The sequence below is a fragment of the Malania oleifera genome, chromosome 2 (assembly GCF_029873635.1).
Source record: "Malania oleifera isolate guangnan ecotype guangnan chromosome 2, ASM2987363v1, whole genome shotgun sequence".
NCBI classification, from domain to species: Eukaryota; Viridiplantae; Streptophyta; class Magnoliopsida; order Santalales; family Ximeniaceae; genus Malania; species Malania oleifera.
Window position 1 is genome coordinate 28,867,264 of NC_080418.1, and position 26,886 is coordinate 28,894,149.

Sequence of the window (26,886 nt, forward strand, 5' to 3'; positions counted from 1 at the left end):
GAATCATTCTCCATCTTACAAGATATTGTGTTTCTTTCTTTGGGCTTTAAAAAGCGCTTTATGTTTTATTCAAGAGACTTCTATCTTGGAGGCTTTGGCTTTCCATTTGAGATAATATATTAGCCTATTATCTCGGTGAATTAGTTGAGTGCCAAAAAGGCATTAGACAACACCTTTTAATAAAAAAAATGAGCTCAAAAAGCTCTCGCGAACTCAAATAGATATGGTCATAATAATATGTTAAGCGTATGGATAAGCCTATAGGCTTAAGCTTTGAGAACTTATTTTCTAAGATTTAATGAATTATCCTTTCCTTCAGAAAAAAAAAAAATAAAAACGAAAAACAAAGGAAAATTAGAAAACACACATTGCTTCATTGAAAATTTTATTGTTTTTACTAACAAAATCAATTGCCTTTTGAACAATTTTAAACTATTCGCAAAACGGACAATTTTAAGAAATAATCTGAAGTATGTAGAAAAAAAAAATCAAAATCTAAAGAGAATTAGAATTTTGGATGGAAAAAGGCTTAGAAATTGGAGACTAAATTTTAGCACAAATTTTAGTTGAAAATATATATATTTTTGTGGAAGTACATAGAAATAATTATTTTAAATTTCTCTCATTTGTTGAAATGGTACAAACTCTTGTATGATAATGTAACTGACAATAATACACTTTTTCTAGCTCTATTTTATTGGATAAACAGAATCCTTTGTCTTTTAATTTATTTTTGACTGTTCTCTCATATTAGGCATTTATCCTCCTTTTTTCAGCTGAAAATTCAAAAATTAATATCGAACATGTGCTCTCAAACAAATAAGGCTGTGTTTGGGCTATGCATTTTGAGGTTTGGATTTGCATTAATTTCTGTAGATTTGGATGGAAATCAACATAATTTTATCCTATATTTTTTTCCAAATCCACATAAATCAATTCAAGTCTTGAAAATAACTAACACTCCCGAGAATGATTAAATAAAAAAATAAATAATCCACAGCACTCAAAGATGCCTCATTCTTTTTTCTATAAAGCACAATTAAAGAAGTCACATTGGAGCGGTACAATCTGCAGTTGTGACTAAAGCTGCCACTTATTCATGCAAATAAATGGAATAAGAACTTTAATTGCACTAAAGTATCAAGCTAGCTCCCCCATCAGAAAAGTGTGGGTTCAAACCCATTAAAAGAACAGAAAGACAACAACAATGAATCTTAAGTTCAATCAGAAACTGTTCTCTGTATTCCTAGCACATGCATACACAAACACATCTCAAAAACGAGGCAAAAAATTGAGAATGCATCGCTAGCTAGCTAGGGAGGTGGAGGCCCTGGCTCAAACAGTGGAGGGCAGCAGCTTGCAAATAGACCACAGCAGCAGAGACACCACAGGCTGCCAAAAAAAGAAAAAAATGCATTTGCACCACCCAAACATAAAACACAAAACAAAACAAAAGCAAAAGATGAATGCTATGACAATGTGAAACTCAGGTACTCAATGAAAGCAAAGAAAACTAACATACCATGACTCAAGGAATCCTCCGTCAGAGGGCGGTGGGGGAGGTGTTGGCGGTGGGGGTGGAGGGAGGAGCGGCTCGTCGGAAGGTGGTGGTGGATCCATAACTTGTGATGGGAGAAGGGAGGACACTAGCTAGCTACTAGTACAAGATACAAACTGTACATACCTAAAGCTAATAGCTAGTAGCTAGAGAGTATGGTAATGCACCAGCCTTTCTTTGGTCACACCCCCAGCTACCATTCAACTGAGATGCATATATAGTTAGTTATCAAAATGGAGATAGAGAGATCCAACTAACATATGACCAAGGTTTCAATGTGTAGCCCATCAACCCATGTGACTGCTTGGATGGATCTTGAAAGTGAGGTACAGCAGGCAGATCTCAAAACTGATGATTTTGGCAGTGAGAGAAGTTGGTTAAGATGGATCATGACTTCTTATATTCCTAGCTAGTTTATGTTGTCTCCTTCAACTGGGGATTGAGTAATGATCATGGAATAGACTCATTTCATATAAAATCTTGGAGGCAGGACCTTGGGTGTAAGAATCATGCTTTGAGTAATTTTGGAGCTGAGTGTATAGAAATTTTGGAGTTTGTCTAATGCTATCTTTGGAACCAAGGGGACCATGAAACATAACTGTGGGAGACTCAACAAAAATTTAACAGAACTTTTGTTACATTTTGTTTAAATTTATATGATTTAGAATTTAAAGCATGAAAGCTATGTTTTTATTTTTTAAGTTCAGTGTAACATTGTTAATTTGAAATTTTATTTTTCAAAAGAACCTCTTTATATTATAATTATTTTCAGAATTTACTAGTATGCAATGGTGATAAGTTTGTAATATTATTGTAGGATTTTAATTGCAATTTTTATGAATTGATGCGAAGAACAGTTGTTAAATTTCATTGTAGCAGGTTTTTTTTTTTTTTTGTCCCAGTCTTGTTCTCTTGCAAATGATGGAAAACATCAAGCTACTAAAAACGCGTGCGAGCGTGTGCGCATGCACATATTATGGGCATTAAAACCTCTTCACATACCATCCATCACACTAAAACTTCTTAAGGATTTTCTAGTACCTCCCTCTCTCTCTCTCTCTCTCTCTCTCTCTCTCTCTCTCTCTCTCTCTCACACACACACACACACACACATTATGCCTAACACTAATATTCCTTCAACCCCAAGACCATTAAAATTTCTGAGCTTCTAATAACTCTATGGTATGAAATAGAAGATCTTAATCTATTTTATTTGTCATAGAAAAGCCCTCATTTTAGGACTATTTGTATTGGAAAAAACTAACCAAGATGGATAAAAATTGAGAGAGAGAGAGAGAGAGAGAGAGAGAGTGCAAGTTCAATCACTCAAGTGCCACAAGACTCAAGTTCTAAACAAAATATAGTAACATTGTGTTTGAAAGCATGAATTTTGCGCTTTACATTTAGATTTGAATGAGTTTAGACAAATTTTAATACAATTTTATAGTATCTTATCCGAATCTAAGGTGTCTCAAAACATAGAATTAAAGTATTTATAAAAGAAATTGTTTGTTGCGGTATGGAGGTTGACTAATTAAAATGAAGCAAATTATTCATTTAATATGGTGACAAGCATGGCTAAGCTAAGGGCAAAGATGCAAACATAAGATAGTTACCAACCTGCCACATGCATCCATTACTAACCTCGATCACACAAATAGCAAGCCCACCCCCTTCACTAAGGATGCAAACATAAGATAGTTAACAATCAATTCATAATTGTGTGCTTGTTAAGAGTCCAACATAAGACAACGGTATTTCAAGCATTTTCAAGTCTCATGCATTGTAGCATCCAAATCCTACGTTGGGATAGATCTGGACTTTATTGTATTAAATTTAAATAAAATGTAATATAAATTGTATTAAAATTTGTCCATATCCACCCCAAATCCAAATCTAAGGATCAAAATTAATGCTCCGAAACACAACGAAAGAGTTTTTACATAGACTAATGTATTGTAACATTTTTAAAATATATTTAAATGAACATCCATCTACTGAATACTGAATACTGACTACTGCTTGAAGGCAACAATGCAGCACGCATTCATGCCCTGGGCAAAAAATGCCAGCTGCTTACATGAAACTTGATCAAATATCCAACCTTTTCTTTTCTTTTTTGGTATTATGCTTTCAATGTTAAGCCTGCCTGAAGCAGATTTTCATCCACAAACTACAATACAAACTTGAACTTTCTATAATTTTCCATTTACACTAACAAAAAATTACGTCAGCAAACAAACATATGAATTAAACAAAATAACCTGTGGTGTAAAATTTCAACCTGTTGTTTCTACTTTTAAAATAGATTTATGTCAAAAAACAAGCACTGCTGGAATATATACATGCTTCCCCACTAAGTTCGCCAAAATAAGCTAGAGCAACCATAATACCTGCTTCCTGACCCATGTTTTGGGTCCATTTTATGACAGCACAGATCAGAGATGAAGATCAAATTATAATTATATCAGGAGGGCTTAAAATTAGCCATATGGAATGATTCAAACCAGGGCTCTGTTAAGTCCACTCTTTCGTCATCTTGGGCACGCCAACTTCCAAATTTTGATGCCATGAGCATCAATCCCTCCATATACTGGGTTGAAACAGTATGTGCTTCTTTCCCGTTGTTTCCAAGACCAAGCGTACGGTCTATGTGTAATGGCAATGAAGATCGAGGAGACCATCCATTTGCGATGGGTGGCCTGAGCTCCTCTGCATCAACAAGACCTTCAACTTGTTTTGCAAGCCTTTCCATTCCTATTCCACTTTTCATGGCGCAAGTAAATGAATGCTGCACAACACAAAGGACATACTTTAGTTGCTATGTATCAATCAGGGAAATTAGCAGAGCAAAAGGCAGAAACTATTTTCTTGTTCACGCTTTTTCAGCCCTCCAGCAATACTGAGGTAAAAGTTTAGATATTGCTAATTTTTGATAACCATCCATAATAAACTAGAAAGCAAGAATGAGAGAATGATAAATCCTACTTGGACATTATTTTACTCCAAGAAGTCCAAGCCATCCTAACTAGCTTACGACAGCCATCCAGTCCCTCATCTGAAAATGAGGCAAACATCCTGAGTACTTTATTTCTCAACCCTTATTACTTTGGAGCTTGAAAGTACCATCATTGTAAATGATTGAGCTAGACAGAAATTCTAAGAATACATTGAAAATGCACTTGTAAGGGCGAGCCTTGACTCAACAATAAGGGTATTGCTCAAATCACGGAAACAGTCTCAACCAAGCATAGAAAAAGAATGTACACACATCCAAAATGCACTTATAAAAAGAATTCATTGACTAATTTATATATCTTTGGACCCATACAATGAGAGAAAACATATCCCAAACTTCAAAATTTATTCATCACCATATATATCAGCCAAGATTTAAAATTCAGACAAAATTATCATTGCAGCCATAATTTGAACATACATGAAGACGCATACTAAAGAAGATATATTTGGACTTCAGATTTTGAAGGAACCTGGCAGCATAACACAGCCTATTAAATGTTGGGGCATCTTGTTCTTCTAACTATAGATGGTTGGGCATAGCACCTACAGAAGATAAGCAAAGGGAGGAGTGGCCCAAGTTACATAGGTAAAATAATGCATCAATGAGAAGGAATGAGTTAGTTATTATTATTGGTAGTAGAAGGGGTAGGAATATAACTAAAATAACTTGGAATGAGATAATGAGTAAGGATATATCTGTTAAATTGTTGGGAGGAAATTGCACAAGATTGTGTAAATTGGCAAAAAAGAATTCATGTAGCCGACCCATCCAGTGGGCCTTAAGGCTTGGTTGTTGTTTGGTTCTTCAACCATACTTTATCTATTTCCTTTTCTTTTTTTCCTTTGTAAGTTGTTCCTCTAGCATTGATTATCCTAGCTTTCTAAAACAAGGCATGGGGGCCATAGGGAATTTTGTTTGGAAGTTGCCAAAGTCCTAATGGGGGCTAGGGGATAATCTTTAGGTTTTTTGGATGTGGATTCAATAGTACCTAGAATTGTATATGTAAATTAGTCAACAAGCACAGCTTAGGCAAGCAAGAATTTTTTTATTGACGTTTTAGATTCTCCACAATTTTATTGATTTTTTTTGTCACTCCGGTCAGGTATTATCTACTTTGGTTCACTGGCGTCACAAGTTTGTCCTATAAAAGACGTCTCACTTAGTTAGAGCCCAAACCCTCCTTGTAACAATAAAACCCCAAGATCTCCGTAGTACACATTCGATGTGAGACTATGACAGGTTCTCCCATCCAATCTCTGACGTCCTCGTCAACATGATTTCCTTAGTTCACATTTTATGTGAGTTGGTGATAGGCTCTCCAGTGCGATTTTTGACATCCTTGTTAGCGTGATCTCCCTAGTACAAATTCGATGTGAGACCGCAACAAGCCCTCTTGTCTGATTTCTAACGTTTTCGTCAAAGTGACTTATACCTCTATGTAGGATCCACTCATATGATGGTACCCCTAGAGCGGATCTGTTGACCTGATAGGTCACACTCAATTCTCTTGGTACTGATGATTGTACTAAGGCTTGCATACAAGTTCACTGTGCACGTGTATTCGGATTGAAAGACATACCATAATGGCATGCAGTGTTCGTGCCAAAGAATGAAGAATTTTGTGTTGTATTTTGTATCTCTTTTTCACTTTCTTCATTCTGGGATTTAATATTATTATGGACTATACACTCCTATGGCTTGTAATAATTTGTATCATGCATGATAGGTAGGTATGCTCAAATCGACCCTAATTGGACTTTAGGTACCTACACAGACCTTAGAAAGACCTTAGGAATTGGTCAACCGACGCCGAATTTTTCCGATAGGATAGAAAGTCCTTAGTTCCCTAAACAAATGCACAAAAAGTCCCCAACAGTACTTATTATATCAGGGAAATCAATTCAGACACAAATATACTTAAATTGAAAATCTTGAGAGAGCTCGAGCGACCGAACCCAAGCCGTGTAAAACGGCTCGGGTGACCGAACAAACGAATATGCTGACTTTGTGTTCGGGCACCCGAACCTGATTTGAGCGTATCTCCCTCGGGCACCCGAACCTAAATCAAGTTCCTTTTCAACTACTCAGGCGCTTGAACGATCATGTTCAAAATGGGCTCGGACGATCGAATTGGTCAGTTCGGTTAACCAAACTTGGAACCGGGCACCTGAACCTACGAACAAAATGCTACTGACTTTTGTTTAGCCGACCGACCCTTTCTTCGAGCATCCGAACCATTAAAAACTGATTTTCTGAGTGAGTCTGTTCGGGCACCCGAACCTCTCGGGTTAAAATATTTTTTACTGATTTTTAAATGGGGTAAACTGGGTTAATTTTCCTAATGGCTTTTAGAACAAATTTAATTATCCCCATTGAGTCCCCAACGGTCAAAAATCTCCCCTTGCCTATATATATACATGTTCATTTACTTAGATTAAAAAAGATTAGCATTTTGATTAAGGGCAAAATTCTCTCAATTTCAAAAATCTCATTTTAGCCTATACTACTCCCAAACACTCATACACTCCATTCTTCTTGATCCTTCAAGTGTTGTGAGTATTTCAAAAGTGCTTGTGTCTAATCTAGTCAACTCATACTCTCATTAGATTATATTGATTGTTTGATTTTATTGAGAGTAGAAGCATCAAGTTCTTCCACTGATTTAACTTGATAAATCTTGTGTGGGAAGAGACTTGGAAGGTTGTGGTTCTTGCATGTCATTGCAAGACATCTAAACCTATATTTTTTGTGTGCAAAATCATTTTCAAAAACTTGTATTCAAACACTCCTTCTGCTTAGTTCATTGAGAATATCTTGTTGAGTTTGTTTGAATCAACTAGCTAGCATATTTGAAACTTTGATATGATATTGTGATATTCAAATATAGTGTTTCAAATCTTGCTTAGATACAGTGAGATCTTGATTGATTATCATACTTGATTGAGTGTTTAGTACACATTAGAGCACTGAGCATGTTTACATATCATTCGTGCTTGCAATATTGCTTGAGCTATACTGGTGCACATATCTTCTTGTGAAGAAGCGTATTTCCGTGTACAAAAATTTCAAATCATTTGTTGTATTCCAGACGTGGGCTTGAAAAGGGAGACTAGTCCTGTTAAATAGTTCCAGACTAGCTTAGACCCGATTAGGAAAGTTAGGTACGTCAACCTAGTAAGGCGTGTTGGTTGAGGTCAGCCCCTTAAATTGACCTGATTGTAATCGGTGTTATTCCACCCGTTAAGTGAGCAGTAGTGGAATCCTTGTGTTGGTGTAGTCAAGGCAGGGACGTAAGCAATTTGGCCGAACCCCGATAACATATCGCGTGTGTTGTTTACTTTTCCGCACCTTACTTTTCTGCACGTATATGCTTAATTTCTAAATTGCATAGATTGACCTAGGCTGTGTTATACTGTTGTTAAAACCAGTAGACCTAGGCGATAAATTTTAAACACCCAATTCACCCACCCTCTTGGGGTTGCACCATAACTAATAGGATCCACTCATATGATATTACCCTCAGGGAGGCTTTGATACCAAATGTAATGTCTTGGGCCCAACTTCAGTGAAGTTTTGTCCGCTTTGACCCATTGGCTTCACAGGTTTGTCTTATAAAAGGCGCCTCACTTAGTTGGAGCTCAAACCCTCCTTATAAGCCCAAGATCTCCTTAGTACACATCTAATGAGCAACCGTGACACTCATGCAGGGAAATCATTAAGAAATTTCTTTGTGTGCATCTCAAGCAAGTGCACCAACATGTACACATGAAAAATGGACCCACAAAAATTAGAAAGAAATAGGAATTTGAAATTTTGGATTCTTAGAAAAATCTTCTTTAAAAAAAAAAAAAAAACCAAGTTCAAAACTAGTTTTTAGAAGATCTCAATATGTTATGGAAAAAGAGATAATTTGCCCTTTAATTGATCCTTTATTAAAACATTCTTCAACTGTTTTTGAGAGAAGAAAATAAAAATTGAAAAGGAAAACCAATTAAATGCAAAATTAAAAAGGATATCACTAGAGTTGCCTTGCCTTAGGAGTTCCTAATTTTTTTATTATGAGAAATCTAGCACTGGTAAAAAGACGGCATTTTTTTACTTCAAAATATTGCACAAATTTCTAATAATGCAAAATCAATTTTCTTGTTCATTTTTCAAAATAACTAAGCATTGAATTCACCTATTTATCGAGAGTGCAATTTGAAGATATGTTTCTTATTTGTTTCATATTCCTTTGGCTGAAATGTGCAGTGTGTGCCCGAGTGTATGCTCTGGCTCTTTCTAAGAATTTCAACATTTTGACCCTCCCCCAACTGCCCCAGATCCTCCTCCTGCCACCATTCTCTCTATATTCTTCTATACTGCATGCATAATTTAGCCACCGAAAGGAGGAAGAAATATGTACAAGATAATCTATAAAACTTATTCAACTTAAAAGAATGTAGGTGACACTGGCAATGACATAATTTACCTGAATAAATTTTACTGGAAAGTTCCTCCTCCCAAAATTTTCTGGAGCAATGGTCGAAAGAATTTGAACAACCTCACTCATTGTTGGGCGAGAATCAGGATCCAGCAAAAGGCACTCCTTTGCCAAGTAAGCCATTATCTGCATCTCTTCTTCTGGAAAAGCCCCTTTCAAATGTGGGTCAGGCAAATCTGCAATCACTCGCCTACTATCCAGCAAACGAGGAGTAGCCTACAAAAATATGGAAATATTGAAAGATAGACCAGCTTGAATAAAAGATACAAAGTAACACATGAGAAGGCTCACCAACTAGATGGTGGGTAGATGGAATTTTAACTCATTATGAAATCATTGCTATGCTACACTATCTTAACAGTTTGTACTCATATGCAGAAAATTTATAATAATTTCCCATACTCATATAACAAGATTTCTTGTCCCTTATCAGATGATTTATGCATGGGTTTGTTGACCACCGATCAGCTCAAGGAGAACTACCCCAAAACTAAAAACATATGAGAAGGCTCACATACTTGATGGTGGGAAAATGGCTTACCAGCTAGATGGTGAGAAGATGGAAGTTTAACTCATTATGAAAATCAATTTTATGCTACACTCAAAACTCAAAAATTTAAACTTTCATGCAGAAAATTAATAATAAATTGCCATACCCATATAACAAGACTTTCTTGTCCTTTATCAGATGATTTATGTATGGGTTTCCGACCACTGATCAGCTCAAGGAGAACTACCCCGAAACTAAAAACATCCGACTTAAGAGAAGCCCTCCCAACTATTGCATACTCTGGTGCAAAATAACCAAAAGTTCCTTGCATTCTAGCTGGTGAACTGGAACAGCTGGGAATACCGTCAGTTCTTATGCACTTGGCCATGCCAAGATCAGTTATCTGCGTGTAAATAATGAACAATTTTAGAAAGCAAAAACCAAATATGCATGTGTGAGAAAATAAGTCATGTGCAGTTTACGTCCAACACTTTCAAACAAAAGTGGTTCTTACTTTAGCTTGCCAATTCTCATCCAGAAGAATGTTCGTGGATTTAACATCTCTATGCAAAATTCTTGGTGCAGCCGCTTCATGGAGATATTCCAAGCCCCTTGCAGCTCCAAGTGCAACTGCAACACGAGTACCCCAGTCCATGTATTTCCCAGAAACCCCATCTAAATAATCTCTCAGATTACCATTGGACATGTACTCAAACACCAACAACCTCTCAGCATGTTTTCCTTGGGATTCGGAGCAGTAGCCAAGCAAAGGCACCACGTGACAATGATGAAGTCTTGATAACAGTTCAATCTGTTCCAAATAATAAAACAGTAAAAATCCAAGGATATTGTGTAACATGGTCAAATTGTTCTTAATCATCTCATAAGACACTTGGAGTCCACAACAGGTCAATCAATGGAAAATAAATGATCAGGTTGAAGTAATACTTCTCTTAAGAAAACAGAGTCTGCTTCTGACCCTTCCTTGGCTTTTAATCGCTTAACAGCCACAGTTCTACCATCTTTGAGCTGACCACGATAAACATAACTGCTTCCCCCAAGTCCTATTAGATTAAGATTTGAGAACCTATTGGTTGCATTTTCCAATTCTGAGAGTGAAAAAGTGATTACTGTTTCGCCTATGGTTCGTGTGTTTTTCCTAAATAAGAAAGAAGCCTTGTGGAAGCACCCTGCAGAATAGCAGAAAAAATTTCTTCTGTATTAGAGCACCCAAGCCAAGTTTGCCTAAAATGTAAGAGCTACAAAATTATGACTACAGAGCAGGAAATTTATACAGAAGATCATGTTCTGTATACATAAGTGGACTCAATGAAATAAGCATACGATAGATAATTGGTATAGCAAGCGTAAATATGAGATTATCAAAATAATAGACGCATAACAGAAAATGATTTTACCTGAGATATGATTAATGGAGGAGTCTATATTAATTTTGGATTCTGGCACTGAAGTAGTCTTCTGGCTTATTAAGTTGGCAGCACTATTGTAACTTGTTTCTTTATCTGATGAAAATACTGGTGGTTGAGTAGGGCGCTTGTCTCTTCGACAGACATAGCATGCCACCGAAGCAATAAACGCAGATGTAGTGAGTATGACACATAGTAAGAGGATGATCACAATAACTTTTCCAGAAATATGCTTCTTTGAGGCAGAAGCCTCACTGAGGGATCCTGTTGAGAAAAAATAAAATGCTTCCAAAGTAAGCTTCCAAACAGAGAACTTGGACTCTCTGAGTGGGAACAGAGTTACAGAAAATACATCCTCTATATGATTGGAATCATGACTGTCAAAAGAATACTTCAATGAAGAATTTTGAAACAAAAGATATACCAAAAGAGTTGCAGAAAATACATCCTCTATATAATTGGAATCATGACTGCCAAAAGAATAATGAACTTTGAAACAACAAACATACCAAAAGTGCAGTTGCAGGCTCTAAAACAGCTTGGATCATGACCATTAGCCACTACTTTAGGAAGTCCATCAGCAGCACAAGTGCATGTCCATCTACCTCCGCTTGGCTCTCCTGCAGCTATATACAAGGCCAATGCAGTTTGTGAGCTAAACACAAAAAAAAAAAAAAAAAATGACACCTGATCACCAACATAAATTGCAAACAAATCCCTTTAAATAATCTCAACAATATTGGAGAAAAATTATATTATAAACCTATATACATTAGTTATGGACAGTTAATGCTATGCATCTGTTTTTCCTCTGGTTATCTAAATTTAGCAAAAGGATGCATGTGTGTGTGCGTGTGGTGTGTGTGTGTTTGTCTATTGTGATCTGGATATTATAACTTATTCTGAATTAACAGAGTCAGAGGTTTAACTACACAGCTGCAGAAAATCCATATCAATAGCAGAATGAAGCTTGTAGAGGGAAATGCTATCAGAATCAGCAACATACCTGGATTACAATTCACAGGATGTAGAGCAGTTATTTGCATAAATTGCAAACAAATCCTTTTAAATAATCTCAACAATATTGGAGAAAAATTATATCATAAACATCGAGTATTGAAATGCTAACCTATATATGATTACGCACTTAAATTGCGTAATTAGGTGTCTTAGTTCATGCATTGAGGCTTACATTTTCAATTAAATACCTAATTATTCTCAATATTTTTAACACCGTGCTTTATTTATAATATTTGGATTTTATTGAATAATCTATGAATTTTTGGTATTTTATTGTAGGGCAATTATAGGAAGCAAAAATTGACACTACTTCGCATTTTGGGAGTAACTTCCTCGTTCGAGCTCCGATCGAGACGATTCAAAATTCAGAGGAAAGTTGAGGGAGTGCTCTACGACTTTCGTGTTTTGAGCTTTAAGAGATACAAACCTTAGGAGGGTCAAAACTGGGCTTGTTCGCTGGGAAACAAAAAGAAAAAAAAAAAAAAAGAAATAAGAGAAACAAAAAGAAAAAAAAGAAATAAAAATAAAATAAAATGAGTGTGATTTGACTTGGCCATGCAGCCAGGTCCTCTTCAATTGTGCGCGTGTAGGGCTTCTTCAGTTGGGGGCCTTTAAATATATATATATATATATATATATATTTCCTTCTTTTGGGGCAGCACCCCTCTTCCTTCTCTCCACTCTCCCTACGCACAGCCCCTTCTCTCACCCTCTCTAACCCTCTCCTCTCTTTCCTTTGCTCTCTCAACTCTCCTCTCTCATTCTGCCTCTCTTTCCTTCTCTCCCCCTCTTCCTTTCTCTGCTTTCTTCCTGTATCTCCCTCTTGGTCTTCTCTCCCACTCTCGGCCTCCCTTCTTCTTCCTCCCAAGCTGCTGTAACTCCTCTGCCCTGCTGTATAGCCGCTGCTCCACCCTTTCTGTGTTGCGGAACCTGCAACTCCTTCTCCCATGGCTGCTGCTGCTTCGTGTTCTTGCCCAGCTGCTGCATCCTTTGCTGTGTGCTGTTCAGCCAACACAAGAACCCGAGGTGTCCAAGCTCCGCTGCCGTGCTGCTGTTGGGAGAGACCCGAGCCCTCTTCCCTTACGTGCTGCTTCTTCCACTGCCGTGTGCTGCTGTCTCCACGGTTCCTGCTGCTGCTGAAGGCTCTCACGGCTGCTGTTGTGCAGCTGCTACTCCTCAACTTCCCACCACGAGCAGCTTATTCCCTCTCTCTCTTTCCCTTTCTTTCTCTTTTTCTTTCTTCTTTCTCTCTTTAATTCTTTTATTTTTGCTTTTGAAAAAAAAAATTGAATAATTGTTATTTTCTTTGATAGGATTTTGTTTAAATTTTTAATTTTTAAAGCTTGTTTGGGTGTTATTATTGAAGTTATTTAATTTCTTTCCCTCTTAATTAATATTAGTGTTAGATTTAATTTTTGCTTGAGCTAATTTTTATTTGCTTAAGGTTCGGTTTGATTTCTTGAAAGAAAGAAAAAGAGAAAAATAAAAAAAGAAAAAAAAATATCTTCTTTAGGACTTAAATTTGTTATCTTCTTTAAAATTAAATTTTGTCGGGTTCTATTTAGAATCAAGCTCGTTTAATTAAAGTCCGAATTTTGTTATTGTATTTAATTATTGTTTAGTTGTTAGGGTCTTAATTTTGATTCAAGTTCTTGATTGCATTAAAAAATTAGTTTTTGTTCGAGTTTGTGTTTGATTGAGTTTTTTTTTAATTGCACGCTTAAACTATGTAGGAAAGTTATCGTCTCTAGGTTTTCCTTGTCCGTAGTTCAACATAGGATTTAATTTTTACCTAGTTAATTAAATATAGGGTAGTTTCTCGTTGTAATTTAATTTAGTGCGTGTTAGGATTTATAAATTAAATTGCGCGTTCTTTTAATTCGAAAAAAAAAAAATCTCAACCAATCCAGAAAACTGAATCTGAACTGTGTTCAGTGAACCCTTTTGTTTCTTATAGTCTAATTGTAATCAAGTAAAATTTGGAATTAAACTGCATTTCCTGAGAGACAATTTGACCCTTGGGCTAAGTATTACACGACAGAACTCCTATACTTGAAATAGCTTCCAAACTGTTGCCGGGGAATGTCAGTTTTAGTTTCAAACTAGTGTTTTTCCCATTATTTTAATTTTTCTCATGTAAAAGAAAAAAAAAAAATTCAGTTTTGAAAAAAATATGACTGCACCTGCACCACGCACGCTTATAGATTTTTTGCAGCCCACACGAACCACACAACCATCTTGCATCATATTGCTTGAGAATGCACAGAACTTTAACATTAAACCTAGAATGATATTTGTGATACCTCAATTTTATAAGATGGAGTATGAAAATCCGTATCAGCATTTAACTGATTTTGAGCTTGCATGTGTATGATAGATGAAGCTGCTACTAATCAGACAATTAGATTGCGTCTATTTCCTTTTTCATTGAAAGACAAGACTAAGACGTGGTTTAATTCTCTTAAGCCTAATTCTATCTCTAGTTTGGCTGATATGCAAAACGAATTTCTACATAAATTTTTTCCCTTACAGAGAACTCAATTTTTACAAGAACAGATCAGTCGATTCATGCAAGGAGTTAATGAGACATTTCATGAAAGCCGAGAGAGATTTAGTGATCTGGTTAACATGTGTCCTCACCATGGATTTGAATCATGGTGTCTGGTCAACTATTTCTACACTGCATTGACTCCTGAATCGAAACAGTTCGTTCATAATATGTGTTCAGGATATTTCTTCAACAAGGAGCCTGATGAGGCATGGGATTTTTTGGATCATTTAACTGACTATGCTTAGCAATGGAACACTAGAATTGATAGAAGACCAATTGCAGCTCAACCATTGAAAGCAGTACATGGTGGAGAGTGGTATGAACTAAAAGATGATTTTTATGTTGAGGCGCGTCTGGTTGAACTCACCAGAAGAGTGGATGCTATGGAGATGGAAAAGAAAAATAGTACAGAGCAACTTTGGAATCAACCTTCCCAGTCTTATGCACCCTCTTATCAGTCGTTATATCATCAGGCTATCTTTCAGCATCAGTATTAGGCACAACACTTCTCTCAGAGCTATGCACCTTCAGGATTTCAATCTAAGACAGCACCTGCTCCACAGGAGAAGTCTCTTGAGGATGCCTTTCAACAGTTCATGCAAATTCAAGTTACAACTAACAATTAGTACACTCAGGCCACAAATGAATTGCAAGACACCATTAATGAGATGAGCACGCAGTTGAATATCTTATAAAAAAGGAAATTTTCGGTAAAACCTCAGCCTAATCCTCAAGAATACCAGCACCAACAGCAACAAATACATAATGTTTCTCTTAAGACAGCAGAGACCGTTATTACTTCGAGAAGTGGAAAAGAAGTTCCCCAACCTGAGATACTCACTGACAGACCAACAGTTGTTCCAACACCTGAAGTTATAACTGAGATAGATGAGGTAAAAGAAAAATCAGAGGAAGCAAGCCAAGAATTAAGGAAATCAGTTAACGTGAAGACCTAGACCAGTAAGGAGTACCAACCTGTGGTACTTTACCCTTAGAGATTGACAGTCGTGGAACCATCATTTCCCTACTGGATTAAATGTTAATAAGTGCAATGCTGAAGCAAATCCTCGCAGTGGTAAGATGATGGGTACAATCGATAAAGAGGGTGAGCAGATTGGTGAAAATTTAACTTTCAAGAAATCAGGTAAAATTTTTAATGTTGATGCTTCTAAAGAACCAAAGGTAACTACTTTGACAACTTTACCTCAAAGACCGGTTCTTAAAGAAGTGAATTTTATGAAAAATATACTGAATAAAGATCATTTTTTATTAAAACAAGTAAGGCAAAGAAGTGAATTTTCTAGAAAACATATTGAATAAAGATTCTTTTTTGTTAAAACAAGGAAGACAGTCTGCACATATTTTGTTTGGTACCTTAGAACGTATTGATTTATTTGAGGCTAGCTTTTGTAAAGGTGATAAGACTGATTCATTGTGGCAGCTCAAATTTGGAGACTTGCCAGTTCAATTTATAAAACTGCAGCCACCAGATGAAATTCCTCCAGAACCTCCGCCAGACAGATTGATGTTTTTCTTTCCTTTCTTTTCATTTTGTTTTACCTTGTTTTGTTTTAAGTTAATTTTCAGGTACATTTTTCTGTAGTTTCAATTTTTCTTTTCAATTACTTCTCCACCCAGGTACGCTCTACTTCTCCCGTGCACATATTTTCTATTTCCCCTATGCTTTCACAATGAGGACAATACTTTAGTTGGGAGGATGAGAAAATACATTGAAATTTTTTTTTTTTTTATATGGATGATTAAACCATGACTAACACTAACTTATAACCTTTACATACTTACATATAACCTAGGAGTTACACATTTAAGTTGTATAGTGGGTTATTTATGTGTAGTTTCTCTTTATATGGCTAATCTAGGAATTGTAACTTTATGTAGGTTAATTAGTACTTCATTCATGTTAATCTGGCTATATAAACTGTTGTATTTACATGGTATCTCATGAGGCTGAAAATACACGTTCACGTGACTTGTAGCACTTAGGGTTCCTTGTGAGCACTGAGAGAGCGTCCGCGACGACTATGACACCTTGTGAGATATTGTTGAGCCATTTATCGTTCTTTTGAGTTTTTGACATCAGCTCAAAGTTCATGAAACTCAACTTTCCTTTTTTTTTTTTTCTGGATACTCTTTGTACACTAGTCTCTGTTTTTTACTTGCTTGCTAGCCTAAAGATAACATACCTAAATCTTATAGCCTACTCAAAATGTGAAGGTTGAGCCAACCCTAGAAATAGACTTAGTTCATGGACTATTATTCGAGCTTAATTCATATGAGTGGTATGAAGACAACAAAAGAAGTGTAATAATTGTCCTAATTGACCAAGAAAAGACAGAAATTGAAGAATGAGCAGAAGAAAGAATAAGAAAATTAGAAATGCACATGAAATGAAAGATTAATACCTGCTCCACACGAATACTACAAAGAGTCAGGGATACGACACACGTTCTCCACATATGAAGACTCTTCAGCTGCTTAATGCTTCAAACGTACTCATGCTTGGTTTGTGAATAAGTTGATCTAGGGTGGCCTTGGTTTGACATGGTGAGTAGGTGAGAAGATGCTAGGATGAAGGACCCGACATCTCACAAATAGGCTAGATCCTCTTCAGACTAGTCCACTCCATGCATTTAGCGTTTGTTCCTTACAATATGTGGGATGTTTGATCGCGACACTGCTCCTCACATATGACGAGTAAACTCATCTTTTTTGAGTGTTTTTGAGGGTATACTAGTTAGGCCGAGTCAAAACGACCTTTCTGTAGGTGTCCACTGGTATCCTAGGTGTAACGAGTCATACACATTACACATACCTCGAGATTTCACCTGTTTATACTCGGATTTATATGACTACATTAACTCTGAATTGTATTGCTAGTTAACTTCATGCGAGTATATTGTTCTTAACGGCCATATAACGATGAGACTTACATGAATGACTTACTTCGAAGTTGCGTGCATTATATATGATGAGTTTGTGTGAAATTTGGTTATATTCCTGTATGTGAAATGGTATGGTTGTGTCGCATGTGTAGTCGTTTCATGTTTGTTGGAGTTTGTATTTGTGGGTACCACCTTGAAATTAGCAAAACATTAGTTGGGGGGTGTGATTACGCGCTTAAATTGCATAATTAGGTGTTTTAATTCATGCATTCATGCATTGAGGCTTGGTTTTTTAATTAAATACCTAATTATTCTCAATATTTTAACATCGCGCTTTATTTATAATATTTGAATTTTATTGAATAATCTACGAATTTTTGGTATTTTATTGCAAAACAATTATAGGAAGCAAAAATCGACACTACTTCGTATTTTGGGCGTAACTTCCTCATTCGAGTTCCGATCAAGATGATTCAAAATTTAGAGGAAAGCTGAGGGAGTGCTCTATGACTTTTGTGTTTCGAGCTTTAAGAGATACGGACCTTAGGAGGGTCAAATTTGGGCTTGTTCGTTGGGAAACAAAAAGAAAAAAAGAAAGAAGAAATAAAAGAAACAAAAAGAAAAAATAAAAATAAAATAAAATAAAAATGAGTGTGATTTGATCCGGTCATGCAGTTGGGTCCTATTCAATTGTGCGTGTAGGGCTTCTTCAGTTAGGGGCCCTTATATATACATATATATATTTTCCTTCTTTTGGTGCAGCACCCCTCTTCCTTCTCTCCACTCTCCCGACGCACAGCCCCCTCTCTCACCCTCTCTAACTCTCTCTCTCTCTCTCTCTCTCTCTCTATATATATATATATATATATATTTTCCTCCTTTTGGGGCAGCACCCCTCTTCCTTCTCTCCACTCTCCCTACGCACAGCCCCTTCTTTCACCCTCTCTAACTCTCTCCTCTCTTTCCTTTACTCTCTCATTTTGTCTCTTCTTCCTTTCTCTGTTTTCTTCTCGTATCTCCCTCTTGGTCTTCTCTCCCACTCTCGGCCTCCCTTCTTCTTTCTCTCTCGCCCTCTCTATCTCTCCTCTCTTTCCTTTGCTCTCTCAACTCTCCTCTCTCATTCTGTCTCTCTTTCCTTCTCTCCCTCTCTTCCTTTCTCTTCTTTCTTCCCGTATCTCCTTCTTCGTCTTTCCTTCTTTTGGGGCAGCACCCCTCTTCCTCCTCTCCACTCTCACCCCTCTTCCTTCTCTCCACTCTCCCTACACACAGCCCCCTCTTTCACCCTCTCTAACTCTCTCCTCTCTTTCCTTTGCTCTCTCATTTTGCCTCTCTCTCCTTCCCTTCTTCTCTTCCTTCTCTCCACTCTCCCTACGCACAGCCCCCTCTTCCACCCTCTCTAACTCTCTCCTCTCTTTCCTTTGCTCTCTCATTTTGCCTCTCTTTCCTTCTCTCCTTCTCTTCTTCCTTTCTCTGTTTTCTCCTCGTATCTCCCTCTTGGTCTTCTCTCCCACTCTCGGCCTCCCTTCTTCTTTCTCTCTCACCCTCTCTAACTCTCTCCTCTCTTTCCTTTGCTCTCTCAACTCTCCTCTCTCATTCTGCCTCTCTTTCCTTCTCTCCCTCTCTTCCTTTCTCTGCTTTCTTCCCGTATCTCCTTCTTCGTCTTTCCTTCTTTTGGGGCAGCAGTCCTCTTCCTCCTCTCCACTCTCCCTACGCACAATCCCCTCTTTCACCCTCTCTAACTCTCTCCTCTCTTTCCTTTGCTCTCTCATTTTGCCTCTCTTTCCTTCTCTCCTTCTCTTCTTCCTTTCTCTGTTTTCTTCTCGTATCTCCCTCTTGGTCTTCTCTCCCACTCTCGGCCTCCCTTCTTCTTTCTCTCTCACCCTCTCTAACTCTCTCCTCTCTTTCCTTTGCTCTCTCAACTCTCCTCTCTCATTCTGCCTCTCTTTCCTTCTCTCCCTCTCTTCCTTTCTCTGCTTTCTTCTCGTATCTCCTTCTTCGTCTTTCCTTCTTTTGGGGCAGCACCCCTCTTCCTCCTCTCCACTCTCACCCCTCTTCCTTCTCTCCACTCTCCCTACGCACAGCCCCCTCTTTCACCCTCTGTAACTCTCTCCCCTCTTTCTTTTGCTCTCTCATTTTGCCTCTCTTTCCTTCTCTCCTTCTCTTCTTCCTTTCTCTGTTTTTTCCTCGTATCTCCCTCTTGGTCTTCTCTCCCACTCTCGGCCTCCCTTCTTCTTTCTCTCTCACCCTCTCTAACTCTCTCCTCTCTTTCCTTTGCTCTCTCAACTCTCCTCTCTCATTCTGCCTCTCTTCCTTTCTCTGCTTTCTTCCCGTATCTCCTTCTTCGTCTTTCCTTCTTTTGGGGCAGCACTCCTCTTCCTCCTCTCCACTCTCCCTACGCACAGCCCCCTCTCTCACCCTCTCTAACTCTCTCCTCTCTTTCCTTTGCTCTCTTAACTCTCCTCTCTCATTCTACCTTCCTCCTCTCCCTCTCTTCCTTTCTTCCCGTATCTCCCTCTTGATCTTTCCTTCTTTTGGGGCAGCATCCCTCTTCCTTCTCTCCACTCTCCCTACGCATAGCCCCCTCTCACCCTCTCTAACTCTCTCCTCTCTTTCCTTTGCTCTCTCAACTCTCCTCTCTCATTTTGCCTCTCTTTCCTTCTCTCCTTCTCTTCCTTTCTTTGCTTTCTTCCCATATCTCCCTCTTGGTCTTCTCTCCCACTCTCGGCCTCCCTTCTTCTTCCTCTCTTACCCTCTCTAACTCTCTCCCCTCTTTCCTTTGCTCTCTCAACTCTCCTCTCTCATTCTGCCTCTCTTTCCTTCTCTCCCTCTCTTCCTTTCTCTGCTTTCTTCCCGTATCTCCCTCTTGGTCTTCTCTCCGACTCTCGAGCTCCCTTCTTCTTCTTCCTCTCTCACCCTCTCTAATTCTCTCCTCTCTTTCCTTTGCTCTCTCAACTCTCCACTCTCATTATGCCTCTCTTTCCTTCTCTCCCTCTCTTCCTTTCTCTGCTTTCTTCCTGTATCTCCCTCTTGGTCTTCTCTCTGACTCTCGGCCTCCTTTCTTCCTCCCAAGTTGCTGTAACTCCTCAGCCCTGCTGTGTAGCCGCTGCTCCTTTGCTACCTTGCCACCGTCCACGGGCTGCCGCTGCTCCACCCTTGCTGTGTTGCGGAACCTGCAACTCCTTCTCCCACGGCTGCTGCTGCTGTTTTGTTTTCTCGCCCAGCTGCTGCATTCTTTGCTGTGTGCTGTGCTGCCAACACAAGAACCCGAGGTGCTCAAGCTCCGCTGCCGTGCTGCTGTTGGAGAGACCCGAGCCCTCCTCCCTTACGCATGCTTCTCCCACTGCCATGTGCTGCTGTCTCCACGGTTCCTGCTGCTGCTGAAGGCTCTCATGGCTGCTGGTGTGCAGCTGCTACTCCTCAACTTCCCCCCACGGCCAGCTTATTCCGTCTCTCTTTCCTTTTCTTTTTCTTTTTCTTTTTCTTTCTTCTTTCTCTCTTTAATTCTTTTATTTTTGCTTTTGAAAAAAAAAATTTGTATAATTATTATTTTTCTTTGGTAGGATTTTATTTAAAGTTTTAATTTTTAAAGCTTGTTTGGATGTTATTATTGAAGTTATTTAATTTCTTTCCCTCTTAATTAATATTAGTGTTAGATTTAATTTTTGCTTGAGCAAATTATTGTTTAGTTGTTAAAGAAAAAAAAGAGAGAAAAATACAAAAAGAAAAAAAAAATATCTTCTTTAAAATTAAATTTTTTCGGGTTCTATTAAGAATTAAGCTCGTTTAATTAAAGTCCGAATTTTGTTATTGTATTTAGTTATTGTTTAGTTGTTAGTGTCTTAATTTTGATTCAAGTTCTTGATTGCGTTAAAAAATTTTGCTTTTGTTCGAGTTTGTGTTTGATTGAGTTTTTTTTTTTTAATTGCACGCTTAAGCTACATAGGAAAGTTATCGTCTTTAGGTTTTCCTTGTCTATAGTTCAACATAGGATTTAATTTTTACCTAGTTAATTAAATATAGGGTTGTTTCTTGTTGTAATTTAATTTAGTGCGTGTTAGGATTTATAAATTAAATTGCACGTTCTTTTAATTCAAAAAAAAAATCTCAACCAATCCAAAAAACCTGAATCTGAACTATGTTCAATGACCCTTTTGTTGATTGAAATCACGTAAAATTTGGAATTAAACTGCATTCCCTGAGGAGACGATCTGACCCTTAGACTAAGTATTACATGACAGAACTCCTATACTTGGAATAGCTTCCAAGCTGCTCATTTTTTGAGTGAGTCAATACACATTAGTTATGGAGAGTTAATGCTATGCATCTGTTTTTCCCCTGACTATCTAAATTGAGCAAAGGAATGCGTGTGTGCGTGCGCGTGTGGTGTGTGTGCGCGTCATATTGCGATCTGGATATTATAACTTATTCTGAATTAACAGAGTCAGATGTTTAACTACACAGCTGCAGCAAATCCATATCAAGGGCAGAATAAAGCTTCTAGAGCAGTTATTTGCAAGAGCAATGTACCAGGATTACAATCGCAGGATGTAGAGCAGTTATTTGCAAGAGCATAACTCTGATTTCCTTGATATGCAGTACATATACATGTCCATTTGTTTAATCCAGAATTATTAGAAAGCTCATCTGCCACCAACAACAAATAAGATAAATAAGCTTTGCAGTTATCATGTAGGGGCTACAGCTGACATATAGTGTGATACAAGAGACTAATGACATGCAAAAATAGCTTAACACCTACAGCAAAAGAAATACTACTTGCAGTTAATTTACAAAGGAGCCAACAATTGATGACATCTAAATTGTGTTACACCAGGCCAGAGGAAGAATGAATAAAACTACAAGAAGTTACAAGCTCAACACACAATATCATGCAAAGGGAGACTTTGGATTCGACTTGGTCATAGAATCAATTGTGTTACATATCAAAATTCCCAACAGAGTAGACCTTTTTAATACCAACCACAAAGAATTTTCTGAGACCAGATCAACCAAATAAGGCAAGTGAGGGCAACTTTAAGTTGTAGCTTCATTAATTCCAGTCCCAACACTGAGAAAAGCCAAAAAAACCAGTTAATGAACTATTTACTGTACTTGCATCATGGAACATAAATACATCTATCTTCAAAAGGTGACAGTCAATGAACTAGTTTCCTCAAGCAACTTACAAACTGATCAGTGAAATATGCTCTATCCAAATCAAGCTAGAAGCAAGTGCAGCTATCAATTGCAGCTTCATTAATTTCACAGCCAACACACTGAGTAGAAGGGGAAAAAAACCAGTCAGATTGAAATCATATTCCTTTTTCAGAGCAAGCATCTTATATTTACATCATGATACAGAAGCAAGCCTGCTTTAAGAACAGGGACTGCAACTCAAAAAACTAGTTCTGGTAAAAAAAATTGCAAATTGAGCCATAGAAACAGTATAATTGGATCAAAACATGTAGAGCCAACTGGAAGTAGCCTTGCTGAAAAATGCAGATAACAAAACTTCACTTCATGTGCTTTGCAATGTCGAAGAAACATATAATTCAATATTTTTATGCCACAATATGCAGCATGGTGCGAATCTTTGGCCATTCTAGGAAATGTTTTTCCAACCATTTCAGCATAAATGACAGCAATTATGAGCACAATATATACAGGTGGATTAATATGTTGAGGGGATGAATTCATACCAATTAAAAGGATCAAAATATTATTCAAAAAGACAAGAAAAATGTTACTTGGTAGTCTTATAGAGATCACAGAACTTGCTTCTAGAAATGATGGCACAAAAAGAAGAAAGAAGCGTATAAACCTTCATTAGGATCAAGGGGTTCACTTTTCAAACAAATCTCAAAACCTCAAATCTGCACAAAACCAAAAATAGCAGAACATTGGTCCAAGCATTAGAGCTTTACAGTAAAGCATCGAAGGATGAACAAGAACTACGATATATGAATAACCAAATGTAAATGAAAAGCATTTTTAATCATCGAACACTTAAACATTATAACCTGCTGCTAGAAGAGGTTGGAATCAGTAATAGAGAGCTCTTGATAATGTGGGATGATTCAAATTTCAGATTTAAGACATATTTCAAGGATAAATTTTGGTAGTCTTGATCCTCCCTTCATAAGATTTTAACTAAAGAGCAGAAATAGACATGCATACAAAGCAAGAAAAGGAACATAAACATGCAAAAGTGAAGTATAATACGTAAGAACGACTAAATGATTGGCCAACAAAAATATGAAGGTTCCAGTTCATTCAAGAAGCATAACAAAGTATCTTAGGAAGACACATGTGGAATTAAGTTCATTAGATTCTGATTATCAACTATTGTTGTATAGCTGAACAGATGAGATAATGATGCACGACTAGTGGACATAAATACTTTTTTTTTTATTTTTGAGTACATGAGCTTGAATGCACGCTTGCCCAAAGATTCCTAGTGCATAAAGCAATTGAAAGCTATGACTGTAAAGTTACATTGAATAGACATGTAGTCTGAATGTTCAACCCTACAGGGTACAGACTCAAATTCCCAAACCGAACACAAAAGCATAGAGAGAGAGAGAGAGAGAGAGAGAGAGAGAGAGAGAGAGAGAGAGAGAGAGGCATCCAGCAGGAAACAAAGTCACAATTAGTGCATACGATTTTCAGGAAAAACGGCAGTGCTTCATCCCCATTGTTTGAATCTCAGGATGGGAAGCAAAATTTTTGTTTTAATATCTTTTTTTTTTTAGAAGATTCACAGACCTATCAGGGATGGATTTGTCTGAAAAGTGCTACAGAATAGAATAGAAGTTGATATTGAACCCGGCGAAGATACATATAGATAGAAGAAGCCGGCCAATGTCAAACTTTGAACTTTCTTCTTCAGACTTTAAGCATATGGGATAATGCAGTGAAAGCAAAACCATACCCATAAAAATGGACCTGATAAATCAAAAGATGGGCAAACCAATCACAGCTGACAAACGGAAGATTCAAAAGGCAGTGCAGAAACAGATCCCTGAAGGCAAGTGAGTGAGACAAAGATTGAAGGAGAGAGAGAGAGAGAGAGAGAGAGATTTCTGATAATTAAAAGGGGAAATCAGTAGCCAAAAAAATAAAAATAAATAACAGGTCCCTAGCAACCACCTCTCTGAAAGGAACCCTCTCAACTAAACCCGAAAGGGACTCCCCACCCGTCAAAGTGTATCTAGCTAATCCCTATTCCAGGCAAAATCCAAATCTTTATTCCTTCAATTTAGCTTCCCATGTCTGTAGTTTCTACTTAGAATCACAATTTTTCAAGTGGGTATTTGCAAAATTGGCTCTTCAAAGAAAGTAGGCAAATAAAAGAGTACATCTGTCAAAGGGAAAGTTTTGGGGTTCTTCAAAAATCAAAAGACTGTAGCTAACGGTCTAGTAGAAAAAGAGAACGAAACTTGGCTTCGACGACACAATGGCAGCTACAACTGCTATGTGGAAATCATCCAACGCTCCTTTGAAGTGACGACGGATGGATGGGCCAGCTGCCTGGCGTCGGCTATCGCATCGTAGGGCTGTGATGGAACTTAGATGGGACCGTTTGAATGGATGAGATGATCGGGTGACGTGGCCAGTGTCGAAGTTTTGTTTTTAATTTTATTTATTTATTTTTGCACAGCTTCAATGGGGATAGGCTTGCCAAGTAAATTGAATTTTTTTTGTCATTTTCTTAATAATAATATTACCAATATATTAACTCTAAAAGTTGAAATACATATTTTATATATATATATATATATATAATATATTGTAAGCTTTAACCCACATGAGGTAACATATTATGTAACATTATTAATATGTATAAAATATTTTAATATATTTTTGTTACTAAAAAAATAATAAGATTATAATTCTGAAACATGAAAATTATTTGTACTCAAATTATTTATATTATTGGTGTTATTAAGACTATAAAATATTTAATTCCTATTAAAATAATTTGTAATTTTGAAAAAGTTACTTTCATTTGAACTGTCATTTTCACTTTTTCATAGACTGAAATTTTCATTATTTGTTGGGTTTCACAAAATTTATTTCCATTTCTATTATAGTAAATTACACTGCACTCCCCAAAATTTAAATTATACCAATTTAATTCGTAAATTTCATATTAAACTATTTTAAATTTTGTTTAAAAATCTCAATTGAAGCTAAAATTTAAATTTTAAGAAATGAAAACTATAAGTTATTAAAAATTGAGGGACTTTTAATTATATTGGCGTACCATGGTCTTGAGCGGACAAAATGAGAAATTAGGGCTCTTTATTTGTCTGCCTGTCTCTGCTTGCGCTGAAATGGAGCTGTCTCGCCGTCCGTCCTTCGCTGCTGCAAACACCGTCAAGAAGCACGCGCTCTATCTGACGTTTCTGGGCTTAGGCTTCAAGCATTTCCAAAATTTACGCAAGAACGCGAAGGGTTCGAGCTCCTCCAGAATCCAGATCTGCCAGAGAACTATAACGATCTCTGACTCAGTCGACGCTTGAGCTGCTGTCTCAGTGCGCCTCAAGTGCAAAAGCCACTCTCAGTTTACGATCGAAAAAGCTTATTCACACAATGCCAGAGAGAGTGAGAGAAAGTGAGAGAGTTATGAGATTGATGAATTGGAAACCAGAGGATCGGAATTTCTATCGGATGATAAGCGAAAGGTCACTAGAAATTAACATAGATTGGATAGAGAGAGAGAGAGAAAGAAAGAGCATAAAACGCGAGAAAGAAAGCTCAAAACGGCGACCAGACAGTCCCCACTCCACTCCCCTCCAGAACTGAAGCACTGCTTGCACAGGAACTGATATGGCTCAGCAACCGCACCGCTGGGCCCACTTTTTTATGGTTTTACTATACGGAGGATGCGCGGCATTCAATTATGCCTCCGTGTGGCCGATTGAGCCGTTGAGAGAAACTTTCAGGTACGCTCGCGACCAAGGACGATGGACTGGGTGGGGTTTACTGTGTACGCATCTGGGGAAGCATACGATTTCTCGAAGAACTTGTATGGCTTGATTCAGGGCCACGTGGAGGACTTTTATTTGTCACTTTTGCGCGATGGTGATGGTTATGATTGATCTGCAAAATTCGTTGAGAACGATGCATTCCAATTTATGAAGGTTGCGTTTGGAGTTCTCAATTTAGTTTAAAAATAGATTTGTATGAATAATTCTTTAAATATTTTGTTTTATTTATTCAAATTATTGGGTTAAATTTATATAAAACTTAACATAATTTCAATTTATATATAAATTTAAATTTAATGTTTAAAGTCCAAAAACGCCAAACTCTAAAAATGAATATATATAATTTATAACTACTCAAGTAATGGCAATAAAACTAATTATTGCCTCTCACGGGCATGGCGTGGTGGAAAAATGTTGGCATAAGGAACGGAACATCGTG

At 37.4% G+C, this 26,886-nt stretch overlaps 1 protein-coding gene and 1 long non-coding RNA gene across 7 annotated transcripts; both read right to left on the reverse strand.

Annotated features, from left to right (window-relative positions):
* Window positions 1–986: 986 nt before the first annotated feature.
* LOC131147865 (uncharacterized) lies at window positions 987–1,809 on the reverse strand. The gene is made up of 2 exons (XR_009134956.1): window positions 1,523–1,809; window positions 987–1,392 (listed from the first exon to the last, which is right to left on the reverse strand). It is a non-coding gene; the product is annotated as an uncharacterized LOC131147865 (long non-coding RNA).
* A 1,836-nt stretch (window positions 1,810–3,645) lies between these two features.
* Window positions 3,646–26,444, reverse strand: LOC131147866 (receptor-like serine/threonine-protein kinase NCRK). Of its 6 annotated transcripts, none has more exons than XM_058097492.1 (12): window positions 25,721–26,444; window positions 23,276–23,327; window positions 22,641–22,730; window positions 22,436–22,522; window positions 21,982–22,098; window positions 11,490–11,606; window positions 10,972–11,244; window positions 10,502–10,743; window positions 10,068–10,364; window positions 9,720–9,956; window positions 9,052–9,279; window positions 3,646–4,349 (listed from the first exon to the last, which is right to left on the reverse strand). In XM_058097492.1, the coding sequence occupies exons 4-12, from the start codon at window positions 22,503–22,505 to the stop codon at window positions 4,026–4,028; spliced, it is 1,905 nt and encodes a 634-aa protein (XP_057953475.1). In that variant the 5' UTR covers window positions 22,506–22,522; window positions 22,641–22,730; window positions 23,276–23,327; window positions 25,721–26,444; the 3' UTR covers window positions 3,646–4,025. The 6 variants fall into 6 exon arrangements, with proteins under 6 accessions (XP_057953475.1, XP_057953474.1, XP_057953472.1 ...); XM_058097491.1 differs by having other exon boundaries at window positions 23,202–23,327; window positions 25,721–26,388; XM_058097489.1 differs by lacking the exon at window positions 25,721–26,444 and adding an exon at window positions 24,604–24,916.
* Window positions 26,445–26,886: the final 442 nt, after the last annotated feature.

Coding starts and splice junctions, on each gene's coding strand:
- LOC131147866 (XM_058097492.1), bottom strand. CDS start 22,505: ATGAAGCTACAACTTAAAGTTGCCCTCACTTGCCTTATTTGGTTGATC. Junction 22,099..22,435: donor GTCTCAGAAAATTCTTTGTG/GTTGGTATTAAA, acceptor TGTTGGTGGCAG/ATGAGCTTTCTAATAATTCT. Junction 9,957..10,067: donor ATGAGAATTGGCAAGCTAAA/GTAAGAACCACT, acceptor ATTTACACGCAG/ATAACTGATCTTGGCATGGC.